The sequence below is a fragment of the Rhododendron vialii genome, chromosome 12a, assembly GCF_030253575.1.
Source record: "Rhododendron vialii isolate Sample 1 chromosome 12a, ASM3025357v1".
NCBI lineage: Eukaryota > Viridiplantae > Streptophyta > Magnoliopsida > Ericales > Ericaceae > Rhododendron > Rhododendron vialii.
The window spans coordinates 26094898-26110986 of record NC_080568.1 but is presented as its reverse complement, the minus strand read 5'-3'; the positions used below and the strand labels follow the sequence as shown (position 1 = coordinate 26110986).

The 16089-nt window shown below is 37.9% G+C and overlaps 1 protein-coding gene across 1 annotated transcript; it reads right to left on the bottom strand.

Moving 5' to 3' along the window:
- Nucleotides 1–8107: 8107 nt before the first annotated feature.
- On the bottom strand, nucleotides 8108–8689 carry LOC131310612 (non-specific lipid-transfer protein 2-like). Its single transcript, XM_058337731.1, has one exon. It carries the CDS (start codon nucleotides 8616–8618, stop codon nucleotides 8334–8336), a length of 285 nt encoding a protein of 94 aa, XP_058193714.1. The 5' UTR covers nucleotides 8619–8689; the 3' UTR covers nucleotides 8108–8333.
- Nucleotides 8690–16089: the final 7400 nt, after the last annotated feature.

The following is a 16089-nucleotide window of genomic DNA, read 5'->3' as shown; positions in this document are numbered from 1 at the left end:
GTTCTTATCTCAAATTCTCTTGCTCTCTCTCTCTCTAAGAAAAAAAGAACCCTAGCCTTATCACCGTGGGGGGAGGCCGCCGCCTCCCCCTCTTCCTCCCCCCTCCTTCCCTCCTCGCCTCTCTCCTCTCTCACCGTTTGGGTTCCGAGCTCCTCAGTTTTCGGTCGTGCGGTTTGGGTGTACGACTAGGACTCCTCAGTACGGCGTGGCCGGCGGTAGGTGGTTCCCCTGCTCGTTTCTCGCCTGTCGTCCCCAGATCTGAAGTCCTCGGACCGGCGGCGAGTCAATAAGGTGTGCGGTTGGATTGAAGGGGTTTTTTCGTTTTGTTTTTTTTGGGCTTTGTGCCCCTTTCCTCCGGCTGGGTTTTCCCCAGTCCGGCTTTGTTTCCGGTTTGGTTTCTCCAGATCCGGAGGGTGCGGTGGTGGGCAAATAAGTTTGAGTGGTTTTCTTTGGTTGTTTGTGTCGGAGACTTGGATTATCAGGAGCAAGGTTCTCAATTTCCAGTCGCCGTGGTCCACGGAGCTGCTCCTTTTCGCTCGGTGCTGGCCGGCGTGCTTATCGGGCATAGATGTTGAGTTCTGAGCTGGTGATGGTTCGTTGTCTCTTCCATCGGCTGATGTGGACTGCTCCGGCAGTGGTGCATATCGCTGGTTTGTAGCGGCTGCTCCTCGGTGTTTCTCCCAAGTCCGCGTGTTATGGGGATAGCAATGACCAGCGATGGCAACGTCCTCTCTCGGCTTGGCGGATTTCACCGGCTCGTGGGTTAGCCGCTAAGGCTCTTATCTTTTTTGTGCGTTTATTGTAATCCAGGGGTTTGATTTTTGGATTTTTCGATGCTTGTACTTGGGGTGATGTCCCCATGCTTGTGTGGTTTTATCTGTAAATTGATTCCCTGGATCCTTATTCGATAATGGCAATCAAGTTGATTTAAAAAAAAAAAAAAACAAACTAGGCTTGGGGTAACAAAGCAAGAATTAAGGAGAATGGATATAGGTCAGTACGGTGTGCATAGTGTCACAGCTGTGGGTGTGCCAAAAAGAGGTGACACGAACCAGAGATTTGAGAGAGTGATTTCCATATCCATAACGTGTACTAATACCGCATATTCAGTGGTTTATCGAAATTGTATTTTTAGGCTCCGTTCCGGAACGCGAAATAAGTACTTATTTTTTAAGAAGGCAATTTCAAGCTCAAAAACGATGGGTTTATTGAAATCTAAAAATATGCAATATGGATCTTGTTTAAAAGATCTCATTGAGATCTTTAATACGGTGCAAAACAAATTTAAAAGTGTTCTGGAACGGACTCTTAATCATGTTAATCATTGGTGTCTGTGTTGTAATTGGTGAATACATACCGAAGTAAGATATGCGTATATACGTAACCAGTAACCCGACATTTTGATCCAAAAAAAATAAACGGGATGGGATACGTATAATTTTTTTCCGCATCGTAAATGGTACAATTGAAGAGGTTATAAGATGGGCAAAGTCCACTTTCACCCCCTGTGGTTATCGTTATGTGCGGATACCTTCCTCATGTTTCAAAACTATCCACATAACCTACCTGTGGTTTTGAAAATGTGCGGATAGACCCCATACCATCATGTTTTCCATCCATATTAACGGACATAATATTAAAAGACGAATATACCTTCATCATGTCCCTTGATTCTTCTTATTTTTTAAATTTAACCACACCATCCTCTATACCAAAAATTGAATCCAAACCGTTGATATTGTAAATTTTGACGAGTACTGCATGTATGCCAAAATTCAAGTCAATCAAAAAATAAAAAGCTCATAGTCGAATCAATTTTGTAATGAAATTAAAATTTCAACTTTGAATTTACTAAAAATTAGATCACTATGTTATTGATGTCTGATCGAGATGATTTTATACAGAGATACTTTATTCGTTATTTAATACATTATGAACGACTCAGATTACAATATTCTAAAGGCGTATGAGATACACCTCCGTTAATATGTATAGAAAACATGACCGTAAGGGATCTATCCGCACATTTTCAAAACCACAGGTAAGTTATGTGGTCAATTTTGAACTATGAAGGGGGTATCCGTACATGGCAATAACCACAAGAGGTGAAACTGGATAAGATCCAAACTAATTTGCATTTTAGCAGGGTTGCTACGTGTATTTAATTACCAACATAAAACATCTATGCGGCATGCATCAGCACACATGCCAATAAAACAAAACCAAAAAGAAATTTTAACGTTGTATAGGGACGGACTTGGCCATGATTTCCAGCAGAAACAAATTTGCAGTCGTCGGGATTCGCCACTACCCTCTCTAATGGTCTAATGTCCAATTCGAGACCATCGGTGTGCCTTCGATTCTTCAAGAAATCTTTTGTTTGTTGCGGATAAAAAATTAAAAAAAAAAAAAAGAAATCTTTTGTTGGCAATGCCGATAGATGTTGAACCTATGATCTCCATCCTTGATGGTGTTTAGCAAAGCACAGATTAACAAGGTCGGAAAGTAATTGAGTCATTGGTCTCGATATATACGTTAATTATATGGGTGAACCCAATCCTAGTATACTCCTTTTGACGGAAAATATGTTCTGACCCAAGTTACACAACGCGCGTACGTGTGTAAAGAGTGCAGGCAGTAGCGGGAGCGTGCAAGCGTTTTCTTAAAATATCTCAAATTACAAAAATTCGCGAGAGCAAATATCGAGAACAAGAGCTTTAGATAGATGACTGATAGCTGAAACATAATGTTCAACTAAAGGCTTATGTGACTGGAGTTGTGACATGGTGGAACCAAACATAGTGGAAACTGAGATTAGTTCCCAAAATTAGTCCATTTTTACAAAATTAGCTATCCCGCAGACCTTGAGCGATTCAAAATTCTGACCAAGCTAGCATATACTCCATAAATACGTGTGAGAGAGAGAGAGAGAGAGAGAGAGAGAGAGAGAGAGAGACCAAATTATTGCCTTTATTAGTAGAACCATCAGTGTGAGAGAGAGAGAGAGAGAGAGAGAGAGAGAGAGAGAGAGAGAGAGAGAGAGAGAGACCAAATTATTGCCTTTATTAGTAGAACCATCATTATTGTTAATTACCGGTACATGATAGGCAATACCTGATTTAGCTTAACATAGACAATCTCCTCTCCCTCTGCATCTAAATTATCCGAATACATAGATATATATGTGTACACAGACAGAGCTAGAGAGAGCGATGAGGATCTATATTAACTAACACTTGGGCATGGAGACCCTGCAAGTGGTAACAATTTTCTTGACATTGGGAGAGCTAACATACTGCTTCAAACCGGGGTTCTTCATGTACTGGCAGAAGCAAGGCTGCTGCTGCCTCATCTTAGAGCAGCAAAGGGCCGAAGGAGCGGCGCCGGACGTCATGGCTGGCATGCAAGGGTTCAGTTCTGTTGGGTTGCATGTCGCTGCTGCCATGGACACCTCTGCTTCGTAGCCCAACACCAGCACCAGCACCGCGGCTGCTAACACTGCAATTTGAGATGCCTTCATTTTTATAGAGGAAGAAAATTTGAAGTTGAGTGGGTTATGGATGTGCTTTTCACTTGGGTTGGATCTCAATTTATAGAAGAAAATTTAAAGCCATTAGAAAGTAGCTAGCCTATTTACTGGATGCCTAATGAGACAACAAATGCAGGGGAAGCTTAATCCCGTGGCGTTCAGGTCAAATGGGTATGAGAAAGCAATTATGAAAGGCTTGCTCGATCTCTCAAAAGGTTGTGAGTTCGAATCTTCAAAGGCCAAACATTTTAAATTTTGATGCCAATGGAGTGGAGGTCTGCCTAGTCGTTAACTTCGGTTAGGGTAATCGAAGTGTGCGCAAGCTCACCCGGACGTCTTTTTAAAAAAAAACTGCAAGGAAACTTCCAAACAAAATCCTTGTTTGTTTGCGCTGAAAAACATTAGAGGCCATAAATCAATAGACATGTGAATTTGAATCACGTACAAAGCATGTAATCTATCTATGTTCAAATTGACGAGGAACGCAATTCATTAGTTTATCATTTTGATAATTCATCGATATTCATCGGAACTAATTATTGCTATATTTTAAAGGCATTGCTCACTTTAAAATGAGATCATTATCAAATGTATTCGTCTTGGTCAGATGATACTAGGATCGATTTAACTACTAAGCATTAGAAGCCAGAAATCAGTGAACACGTGAATTGTGATCACATACAAAGCATGTGATCTATGTTAAAATTGACTATGAATCATAATTGTTATTAGTTTATCTGTTTGGTAATTGATCCAAGGAATTTAATTATGTTTGTTGAAATGACCCTGTTTTTTGCTAGATAATTTACTTGATTATTATGAATTTGTATATAGTTACCATGATTAATGATGATTCAAATTTGTCATGGCTATAAAGTTTTTTGTGTGAGGAATTGGCTCACAAACCAAGGCAAGAAGCCTCTTATCTTTCGGAAACCTCAGGAGCATTTGTTGCTCTGGAAATAGCAGGTGTATTGAACAAGGCTTGGACTGTGTGCCAATTTGGTCGATGCAAATTGGCTTCCCCTTAGGCTTATAAATTCAACAGTGTATTTTCTTGTACGTGTATAAATTAAACAGTGTATTCTCTTGTACGTGGTGGTGTGCAATGTAGAGCGCTGAGGGGGTGAGGTAGAGTGGGGAGCCGGTGTGGCTCCCGGTGGTGAGCCGGTTTTGGCTCTCGGAGAATTTTTTTTGTAACTTTGTAATTTTTCCTGAATTCTCTTGTATGTATGTATTTGGTTTGAGGTCCTGGGTGAATTTATCGATTTCTTTTTTTTAGCAGATGTATGCTACTTACAAACGTTCTAATCAGGATATGGGAGAGGAATCTTTTTTTTTTTATGACTTTTTTTTTTTTTTTGGGGGGGGGGGGGGGGGGGGGGGGGGGGTGGGGTTGAGTTTTTATTTATGATTTACTTCGAAATATTTAGAAAGACATAAATGTTTAAGAGTGAGAAGACTTATTTTATTTTCACTTATTCAAATTTAACTATTTTTCAGGATATTTAGGGGTTTAAAAATAGATGGATATTCAAAGACTAATTATAACAATTCATTCCGGACTAGCTGCGTTTAGCAAATTAGAAAAAAAAAAGAAAAGAAAAAAGAGAGATTTGATGAAAAAGTTGTCAGTCTTTAGGCTCTGTTCAACCAAGTTAGTCAACATCAACAAGTCCTTCACACACGCTCAGTAACAGACTTTTCGATCGTGAATAAATCGTTGATGAATTTGTGAGTAGAGTTACTGTAACAAAAAAAAAATTTGTTGACAAATTTTTTGTTAGTGAAAACGAGATGGTAAAATACTAAAACTTTTTTATTAGTGAAAACGAAAAGGTAAAATATGATAATTTTTTTTTGTGATTTTTGTTAATAGAAACACCCCCTAATTCGAATTTAGTAAGTTGTTAGGGTATTTTAATTATCTCTGTATTTTCATCCTAATCAGGAATATCGTGTATTATTTTGATCTTGGTCAGAAGCTATCGCGATCAATTTAACAATAATATTGATACAAGCCCTTGGGTAGAACTCCCCCTTGAAAATTGGCTTTACAAAGAGAGGTTGTTCAAAAGCTTATATGCACATGGACATGCTAATATTGAGCTGATGTGAGACATTAGGATCATAACATATCACCACGCTTCAGGGAGAGTGCTCAAGAACTTATATGCACATAGCTAAGCTCATAATTAGCCAATGTGAGACATTAGAATTGTAACATATCACCACGCTTTGTAGCCGACATCCACAATGGCCCATCACTCTATTGGCATGGAATTAACTCTCGTCCAATCAATAGGTTGCCACTCCGGCCAAGAGTCGAACTGCAAAGTTGCACCCATACAAGCCCATACTTGCACGGGTGCATTCGAGCCCATACTCGACGTGGTGGCTGATTCTGATACCATTTATACAAATTATACAAATTCTTGTATAGAACTCATTCTTGAAAACCGGCTCGCAAGGGGAGGATGTCCAAGAGTTTACATGAACATGGCCAATCTCATATTTAGTCGATGTGGGACATTAAAATGGTAAACAAATATTGAAACTATAAATCGAAGATGTAAATTTGATCATATACAAAGCGTGTGAGCTTTGTTCACATTTACCATGAACATAATTCATTACTTTATCCATTTGTTAGTTTGATTGACATTTGACAGAATTAATTATTTGGTCGCATATGCGATCTACGTTCACTTTAACTATAAAAAACATATAATTTAAAAAAAGAGAACAAATGGTTTGGAAAGTGGAACGTCTCTCCCTCTCTAGGACGCTTCCCCTTTTTCTTTTTCCGATAAAAGATGAAATTTTATTAAAAACGAAAAAAAGGAAAAAGAATCCAACAAAAAGTTGGATAAACATCACAATGACAAAAGCCCAACCAGAATAGGGTTTTTCTGCAGGGGAGCACCTCTTCGGCTCCTCCTCCCCCAAGGCATATCTCGCTCTCTTTCTTGGGCTCGAGCAACTCCTGGGCTAGGACAACAAAAAAAATTCTCATGTAAATAATACATATACATATTAATATTTTGACGTAGACATAGCATAACAGAGCTAATGGCACAGATTTTGAATCTGTACAAGCATGTGCAAAGCCTATTTTGTACCGTTTTGGGTTCCAAAAAAATGATCGGAACCGCTCATTTTATTTAAAATACTTTGTTTATGATCCATACAAAAAATAATCTCAATCTTGTATCGTTTAGTGGCTCTACGAAAGATCCCATTTTGTCCCAGAATTCAAGACAAAATGGAATGTTTTGTAGATGCCCTAAACAATATGCAATTGAGCTTATTTTTTGAAAAGGCCATAAATGAAATATTTTAAACAAAATAAGTAGTTCCGATTATTTTTTTGAGAGGCGAAACGGGCCCAAATGAATTTTGTACGCGCTGATACGTACAGATTTAAAATCTGTACCATTAACCTTTCAAATAGCATAAAGTTAAGTTCCCGCACGAATAGGCGTTCAGGGTTCCATTTTTTTGCGCAGGCCGAAAATTGTGTTGTTGGGCTGTTGATGACGTGGCCCAATCAGAAAATAGCTTGTAATTAATGCCGACGAACAGAGAACAAACCATTTTTTTGTTAGGAGTTAACTCTTTCTATCACGGTCTAGGATTCCGTATTCTGTATATCCTTTTAAATCTCTCTTCTGTTCCATTTTATAAAATAAGTACTCAAAAAATAAAAACGTATTTTTAAAATTAAAAATAATGGGCTTAAAAAATAATTTTTTAATTTTTTTTACAGTGTTTGATAGATCTCATCGAAATCTATCAATTAAGATCCATATTGCATATTATTTTTAAGCTTGAAAATTACAAATAAGTACTTGTTTTTGAAAATTGTAAATAAACCTATTATTTTTAAGCTTGAAAATTGCAAATAAGTACTTGTTTTTTAAGGGGCAAAAATGGAACACACCACACCACCACCCCCCCCCCCCCCCCCCCTCTCTCTCTCTCTCTCTCTCTCTCTCTCTCTCATTTGTCCATGAAGTTAGAGGGTATTCCTTGTTGGAGTCTATCTATGATACACCAAACCCATCTCTCTCTCTCATTTGTCCGTGAAGTTAGAGGTATTCCTTGTTGGAGTCTATCTATGATACATGATACACCAAACCCAAAAGTAATATGGTGATAAGTATGTTAAATGTAAAATACTTATCACTGCACTGAAATAATTATCATTCCATATGGAATACTTACCAAAACTCATTTTTGGGATGCCATACGCCAAAACATTTGTTGTACCATAGAAAAATTCTTCTTGTTGTCCTCCATAATTTTGAGAGATACTTCTTCTACATCAAAACGGTTTAAAAAAGAGAAGATTGGAAAAGAGAGAAGGAAGCCGATTCAAAAGGACATAAAGATAGGAAATTTATTCAAATTATGTCTTCAAATTTAACGATTTGCCAAGATTATTTGGGGTTAAAAAATAAGGGCTATTCAAAGACTAATGATGCCAACACATGCGCGCACACACACACACAAAAATGAGAGAGAGAGAGCGAACAGAGTTGATCTTGTTAGTAGTACCCTCATTGAAACCAATACTTTCTTTGGTAAGTTAAGATTTTATTGAAACAAAACAGGGAACAAGACCACTAGGGCATATCCCTGAATCCAAGTAGATAACATTGGTACCATAGGACGCATTTATGCGTATTTACTTACGCACTTTCCCTCTGCGTTCTTATTGTGCACTCCACGCAATAAGACGCATTTATTCATATAGGTAAACATATAAAGAGGGAGGGAGGAATTTGTTGGGCAAATCCAATTAACATGTGGGGATGGCAACCCCACAAGCGGTAGCAACTTTCATGGCATTAGGAGAGGTAATGTACTGGCTATAGTCAGGGTCCTTGGCGAACTCACAAAGACAAGCTTCTTGTTCCTTCAAACGACTACAACACCTATCCGAAGGAGTCGTCCCGCTTGTGATAGCGTCCAAGCAAGGGCTCAGCGATAGTATTTTGCAAGTCGCGGCCATGGATACTTTAGGTTTGTAGCAGCCCAAGACCAGTACTAGCACAATAAACACTCCAATGTTTGATGCCTTCATTTTGGTTTCGATATCGATTTCTCTCTGTCACCAGCTAGGTAACGAGTGATTTAGGGATGTGGATGTTGGAATTTTGGCTTCAATTTACAGTGGGATGATTTGAAACAGAATAGCCGAAATGAGTAAGGAATTCGGGTAGTCTTGAAAGATTAGGCAGGGATACCGCTTAGTATATTTGGCTTCAATGGGTTAAGGTATCCTCTTACTTTTACAGATTTCCCCATCAAATTGACAAACCAAGAAAACTCAAGGGGAAAAAGCCTGTGCTTGCATCATGCATATTGATAAACACTTGAGATAGACTTATTCACGGAACCGCTCTAGATTGCGCGATCTTGGCCTTCCGTTTCGGCTTTGGACGGTCCGGAATCTAATGAAACTTTTCCAGGAAAGAAAGTCTGGAAAAGTTTCATTATAATCCGGACTGTCCAAATTAAATACTCCCTCTGTCCCTAAATAAGTGTCCGGCACGCAAAACTAGGCTTTACAAAACATGCATATTTTTTATTAAAAATTTTAATTTTTTTTCACAATATAATAGAACTCATTGCCATCTATTGATTTGTGAAAAAAAATTGATTTTTTTAACGAAACAAATGCTTCATTTTTAACGCCTAGTTTTGCGCGCCGGACACTTATTTAGGGACAGAGGGAGTACTTTGGATGCTCGAGATTCGCCTTCATAAACAATTTAATTTTCACGGAAAGCTCAGAGAAAAAGTTTTTCTCTATGCAATGGACACCTCTGCTTCATAGCCCAACACCAGCATCAGCACTGCTGCTGCTAACACTTAAATTTGAGATGCCTTCATTTGATGGAGGAAAATATGAAGTTGGGACTATGGATGTGCATTTGGCTTGGGTTGGATCTCAATTTATAGAGAAAAGTTTAAAGCCATTCGAAAGTAAATGGAGGCCTAATGAGACAACAAATGCAGGGGAAACTTAATCCCAAAAGGCGTTCGGGTCAAATGGGCATGGGAAAACAATTTGAAGGCTTGCTCTCAAAAGGTCGCAAGTTCGAATCTCCAAAGGCCAAACATTTCAAACCTTAATGTCAATAAAAGTTTGCCTAGTCGTTAACTTCAGTTAAGACCCCATAATTAATCGAGGTGTACCCAAACGCGCCCTGACATCATTTTAAACAAATGCAAGGTTACCAAACAAAAACAAAAACAGTGTTTGTTTGCACTTAATTAAATAAAAGAGTGAAAATGAAGAAAGAAACAAGAACTAGTTCAGGTGAAATTAGTAAATATGTCATACTAACCTAGGCATTTCAAGTAGAAAGAAAAAAGTAGGAAAAATGTGGTGACAAGTGTCATGCATATTCATTTATTGCATCGTCCTTATTGAAGAAATTAAAAACAGCAAGGCATGATGATTTTATGGGTTTTCTGCTTTTTAGGTCCCTACAAAATACACCAAGTTTTGAATTCTGTCCCTAAAAATGTTTTACGTATCAATTGCATCCTTATAACTGGAAAAAAAAATCAAGAAAGACTTGTGAGGCCGGGATTGAAATTTAATGCTTTATTATTCTGTCTTTCTTATGGCGTTGATTACTTTAAAATGTAATTATGGTCAAATATACTAACCTTGGTCAGATGATATCCAGATTAATTCAACTACAAAATATTAGAAGCCAGAAATCGATAAACACGTGAATTTTGATCAGGTACAAAGCATGTGATCTATGTTCAAATTGACCATATTATATGAAAATAATTTAGTTTATCAGTTTGGTGAATATTCATCCATATTCAACAAAATGAATTACGTTTGTTGAAATCATCCTCTCTTTTTTGCTAGATAATTTCCTTGATGATTATGATTTTTTTTTGGGTAATTCGGAAATTCATAAAAAGTTAACCAAAGGCTTCATACACATTCTAACCAAAAACAGGATTACCAAGTCCAGTCTAATCTTGAAGTCTTTCAGCTCCCAAAATGTCCTCTCGGATGAGAGGCCTTGTAGCTGCAGGAATATCATAGGTTATGACTAAGCTCTCTTCTATGACTTATATAATTACCATGATTGATGATTCAAATTATCATAGCTATAAAGTTTTTTTTCCGGCAAATTTATCAATTTTATTCTTGGCAAAAGTACATAAATACCCCCTCAACTATCACTTTTTTCTACGAAGACCCCCTCACATTTAAAATCGCTCATACAGACCCCCTCAACTAATCTCCGTTACCTAAGTGACACCCTTAGCAAAAGAACCACCGAGGCACTTGCCGCCGCCTTGCCACAGTTTTTGCACTATTTTTGGAGGAATTCGATCTTTTATGGATGAAATGAGTGAAAATTCAATTTTAGGGTTATATACATAAGGTTCTCTTTAAAATGATTGATGTAAGGAAAAAAGAAATTGTATAAAATGAAAAAAAAAATGATTAGAGCAACGATTGATAGAATAAGGGTATAATATAAAAGTTCGGGGGTTTCGTGGAACAAAGTGATAGTTGAGGGGTGTTTATGTACTTTTGCCTTATAAAAAAGGATATCTTAGTCATTTCCTCAATTCCGTTAACGGAGTTAGCATTTTTTTTGTTTCCAGTAGTTGAGATGGTCAGTATGGGCAATTTTAAATGTGAGGGGTTCTCCGTGGAAAAAAGTAATAGTTGAGGAGGTGTTTATGTACTTTCGTCTTTATTCTTTTTAGCAGATTTATGTTAATTACCAACGTTATAATCGGGATATGAGAGTGAAGTCTTTTTATTTTTATTTACGACTTTTTTTGAGAGAGAGAGATCATTATTTTATCTATGATTTACATTGAAATATTTAGAAAGAGAGAAATGTTAGAGAGAGAAGATCATAAAAAAGAGAATGAGTAAGATTCAAAAGCACATAAAGATAGGAGATTTATTTGTTTACCAAAAAAGATAGGAGATTTATTTTACGTTTTTCTTATTCAAATTTAATGATTTGTCAGGGTATTTTTGGGGTTACAAAATAGGGGATATTCCGGATCGGAGTTTATTAATAATAAAGAATCAACTGGTGCGGCTGGTGGACTTATTCGTGACAGCCCTGGTAATTGGGTGGTGGGCTTTCGAAGGAAAAATGTTAATGCTTCCTCCAGCACTGCAGTGGAATGTTGGGCTCTCCGGGAATCCTTGTGAAAACAGACTTTATGACTTTGGTGCAGCTCATTAACAAGAAAGATTTGGGTAACCATGATTTGAGTAACATTTTATCTGATTGCAGGGTGTTGTTGTACCAGATTAAAGCAAAGGTTTACCATGTGTGATGGGATGCCAACCGAAGTGCGAATACAATTGCCAAAGCTAATATCAGTAGTAGTGATAATAGCTATCATGTTATTTAGTTAGCTCCAGAGTGTATTAATCAAGTTTTCCTTGATGATGTGGTGGTTGCGGAGGTGGCGGCGGCGATTTGGCGTTGTGGATGAAGCAGTTAGGATTAGGGTTTTAGGTGTTTGGTTGAGCTGTTTGTTTTGGGTTGGGTTAGTTCTTTACCAACTGTTGATTTTTTTTCTTTTTCTTTTAGGGTTTTTCTTTTAAGGTTTTCCTCCTAGTTTGGGCTCAGCCTGTTAAATTTAAATGAGTTTCCTCCATTTGGTTTGAAGAAGAGGGTCTTGGGTGGTCAGGTCAGTGTATCCAAGCCCCTATTATCTCTGTATTTCGTGTTATGAGTTAATGAAATTTTTTTTTGTTGATAAAAAAAAAAATAAAGCTCCCCAGGACTATGTTTTTGGGAGCTTTGAAACCAAACTAAAACTAACGATTCACAACCTAATTTCAAACCAAAACATGGCACAACCAACTGAAGATCAACAACAGAAATAAACTAGAAAGCAATAGCAGGACTTTACAACTGATCAAAGGGATACCCCATTCCACAACCAAATTATTGCCTTTATTAGCACTATACCACACAATTATCGTAAAGGAAAATAGTAGATACACACCTACCAATCACACCTCCAACCACATCGTAGGCAATACAGCAAATACTTTAACACTTGGGGACGGGAACCCCACAAGTTTTAGCAGTTTTCTTGGCATTAGGAGAGTGGATATATTTCTTCAAACTGGGGTCCTTGATGTACTTGCAAAAGCAAGGCTTTTGCTGCTTCATCTTGGTGCAGCAAAGTTTGGAAGGAGGGGTGCCGAACAAGATGAGCTGCTTGCAAGAGTCCAGTTGTGAAGGGTTGCATGTCTGGTTAGTTTTATATTATCTCCCTATTTATTAAAAAGAAAAAAGAAAAAAAAGAGACTGGCTTTTATGGAACGACTATCTTAAGATAGAGTTTTACATGAAATTTTGGTTTTTTTTTTGTGTGACGATCGAGTCTTTACCATGCCTCAAAATCGTTCCTCATATGCCAAATCCATTGAACCATCTTGTTCGAGTGATGTATGGTATTGCATGTCACTGCAGCCGCCGCCACAGACACCTCTGCTTCATACCCCAACACCACCACTAGCAGTACTATCTGTTTGTACCATATTTCACCGCCTGTCGATCGACCGAAAGGTGGCATTTATGGGAATGCTTCCTATTTTATTATTTCGTATTAATAATATAACTAGTTTTTATTTGTTTGTATTTTAATAAAGTGCAGGACACTTGACATGCTCCTATACATTTGGAAGTTAAAAAGACACTTGTCATCGTCCTACACACTTTGAAGTTGAAGAGAAGTTATTTTGACAAGTGGCATGCTCCTACACACTTTGGAGTTTGTGGGAAGTTATTTGGACACTTGGAAGATGATGAAGAGTAGTGAGAAGTTAGGAAGTTATTTCCTACACATTGTATTTCCTATAAATAGCCTCTTTTGGCTTCATTGTAAACTCCTTCAAACAAATCAAAGTCTTCACTTTGTTCTTATTTTTGTCTTCCTAGGAGTAGGATTAAATTAACTCCCTTACTTTCAATGGGGATCCGTCCTTTTTGATTGTAAATCTACCTTGGAAAAATAACAAAGTCCATTTGTTATTTTTCTTCCGCTTCACCCCACTTCACTAAACCACCAATCCACTCCGCCCAATCGATGGGTCGATTCCGTTCTTGGAGATTGGCGGGTGACGGTCTTCTTTTACGAGTCAATTCATCACCCCAAAAAATAGCATTTGATTTATTCGCCATTTCTTTTCCGGTGAAGTCCTGAAATACGGCAAGGAACCTCAAATCCGTTTGTGGAGACAAGCCGAATTCGCCTTTATTTTTGTTGTTGGCTTTGTTTCCCGAAATCTCCGTCGATTTCGATCGAGGGAAAAATTGGTAAACAATTTTGGCGCTAGAAGGAGGGCAACATTACTAAATCGGAAGTAATGGTGAAATCATATGTGAAGAGAAAACCTTACAAGGTTTTTGACATTTTACGTAATAGATAAGCGGCCATTTGTTGGCCAATTGGAACAGTCAGGTTCCGGATCAAATGTAAAAAAAAAAAAAAATTTCAAGCTTTGCATGATGGGCTTGAAAGCAAATTATTGTTCAAAAGAAGCCGGCCAATTGTTGGCTAACTATTTTGAGAGATTTGAACCATGTCTCTGCTTTTGACAAAAAAGGTTCAACAGAGGCATTGATTTGCCCTGTAATTTGGAACAAATGTAACTGTTAATTTGGCCATTGATGTGCACGGAAAGTCTCGTTGGTAAGAAATAGTGCAGGAGACTATCATATGACTTAATACGTTAATCCAGTTTTGGATTAGTGTTAGCCTTTTTGATTCAAACATTAAATGGAGTGAAGACCTCATTCAAGTATGCATAAAGCCACTGTGATGGCTGTGTTGCAATTGCTTCTCAACAGGCTACATGACTTTGTTTGTTTCGAATATGAACCCAAATTAGAGGGTTCATTATAAACAAATGTAAGAGATGAAAAATTCTAGTATAATATGAAGACTTGGTCAATTTACGTGTTCAAAAAATGCCATTTGATAGTATGATTGACCTTTATAAAGTAGGACAATCGTGAATTCTTGGCATCATCGAAAGGCTATGCCCATGAGTCATGGGGGGCAAAACTCATCTATGTTAAGCCAAATTAAGTAAATATAAAGCATGGCATGAAAGGCCTAAACAATTTATTTGCTTACGGAAGGCCAGCCCTTTGATGGACAACTATTGGAGGATTTTGGGGTTAAAAGGCCTTAATTGCAAGGCTTCCACATTTCGTTTGCCCAATAAAAGTCCTTCTTTAGCAATGGAAAAATCAGTTTCTGGGATTGTTTGTACTTTACCCAGTGAAAGGATTCAAATGAAAGCCTTTTAAGGCCTGATATTGTATTCATTTAAAGACAGCCGTTTGTTGGCTTGTTCTTGGCATCAAACAGGGAACAAATTTGTTCCCATTCTATCATTTTGGATGCAACCTGTCGACCTTCGACGTAAAGGATGTTCATGTCATTACTGTTGGGGGTTAAGCTCCATTGGCCTCCAAATCCAAAAGAAATTATTGCTTTTGGCCCTTATTCTTGTTTCGACTTTGTTTTCCGAAATCTCGGATGAATTCGATAGAGGGAATGTTTGTCGTTTGCTACGCGCGTGTTTTGGCCTTTTCTTTATCGAAAGAATCTCAACTCCCATAATTTGATCAGGGAATGTTTGTCGTATTGCTGCGCGCATGGGTTTGGCCATTTCTTTATCAAATGTTGGGGGAGAAATTAAGTAAACAAATGCTTGTGCTTGATTAAGGCTCATGGCATAAATCCTTTTATCGATAGGCCATTCTTAGAGTTTTGATCGATAGGCCTTTATTCGATAGGCCATGTTTTGTTGCTTCTTGTTTCCTTTATGAAGGAATCACATGATTGGTTGGCAGAAGGTTAATTTGTCAAATGCCTAAGTTAAAGGAAAGGCAATTGTCCAGTGGTTTCTGCTGTACGTGGCAATATATGGCCATGGACAAATTGGTTACTTGGCCAAGGAGAACTAGTCATGGTCCCGTCAATTTAGAACATTCCTTATCAAGCCTCCTAGAAAATGCCATTTCTCTGTCGATTTCTTCAGTCGAGTTCAAGGCTTTGCAAAGTATATACAATCGACGGAGTTTTGCCTTTGATATGTTCCAACAGACCACATTTCCATGTTTCCGGTTTCCTTTCAGTAGGAATCAAAGTTTAAAGGAAATGATCGACGGGCATGCCACCATGTTACTCTCGACAGTGGTTTTTTTAAGCCTTGAAGGCTTTATTGTACCAGTCGAAAAGTGAAAGGATTGGTGTAAAAGTTATCTAAAAATCTTCGAGAGTTGGGGGGCATAATGTTTACACCGTAAAGAGTTATCACCCGTTGATATCGACAGAGGGGTGATTTAAAACTAGTTTCATTATTCACTTGGGTTACGTTAGCACTTCACCCAAATGAATAAGGGGGGCATTGTTTGTACCATATTTCACCGCCTGTCGATCGACCGAAAGGTGGCGTTTATGGGAATGCTTCCTATTTTATTATTTCGTATTAATAATATAACTAGTTTTTA

What these genes read in the sequence shown, in the direction of transcription:
- LOC131310612 (XM_058337731.1), bottom strand. Translation starts at nt 8,618, where the DNA reads ATGAAGGCATCAAACATTGGAGTGTTTATTGTGCTAGTACTGGTCTTG.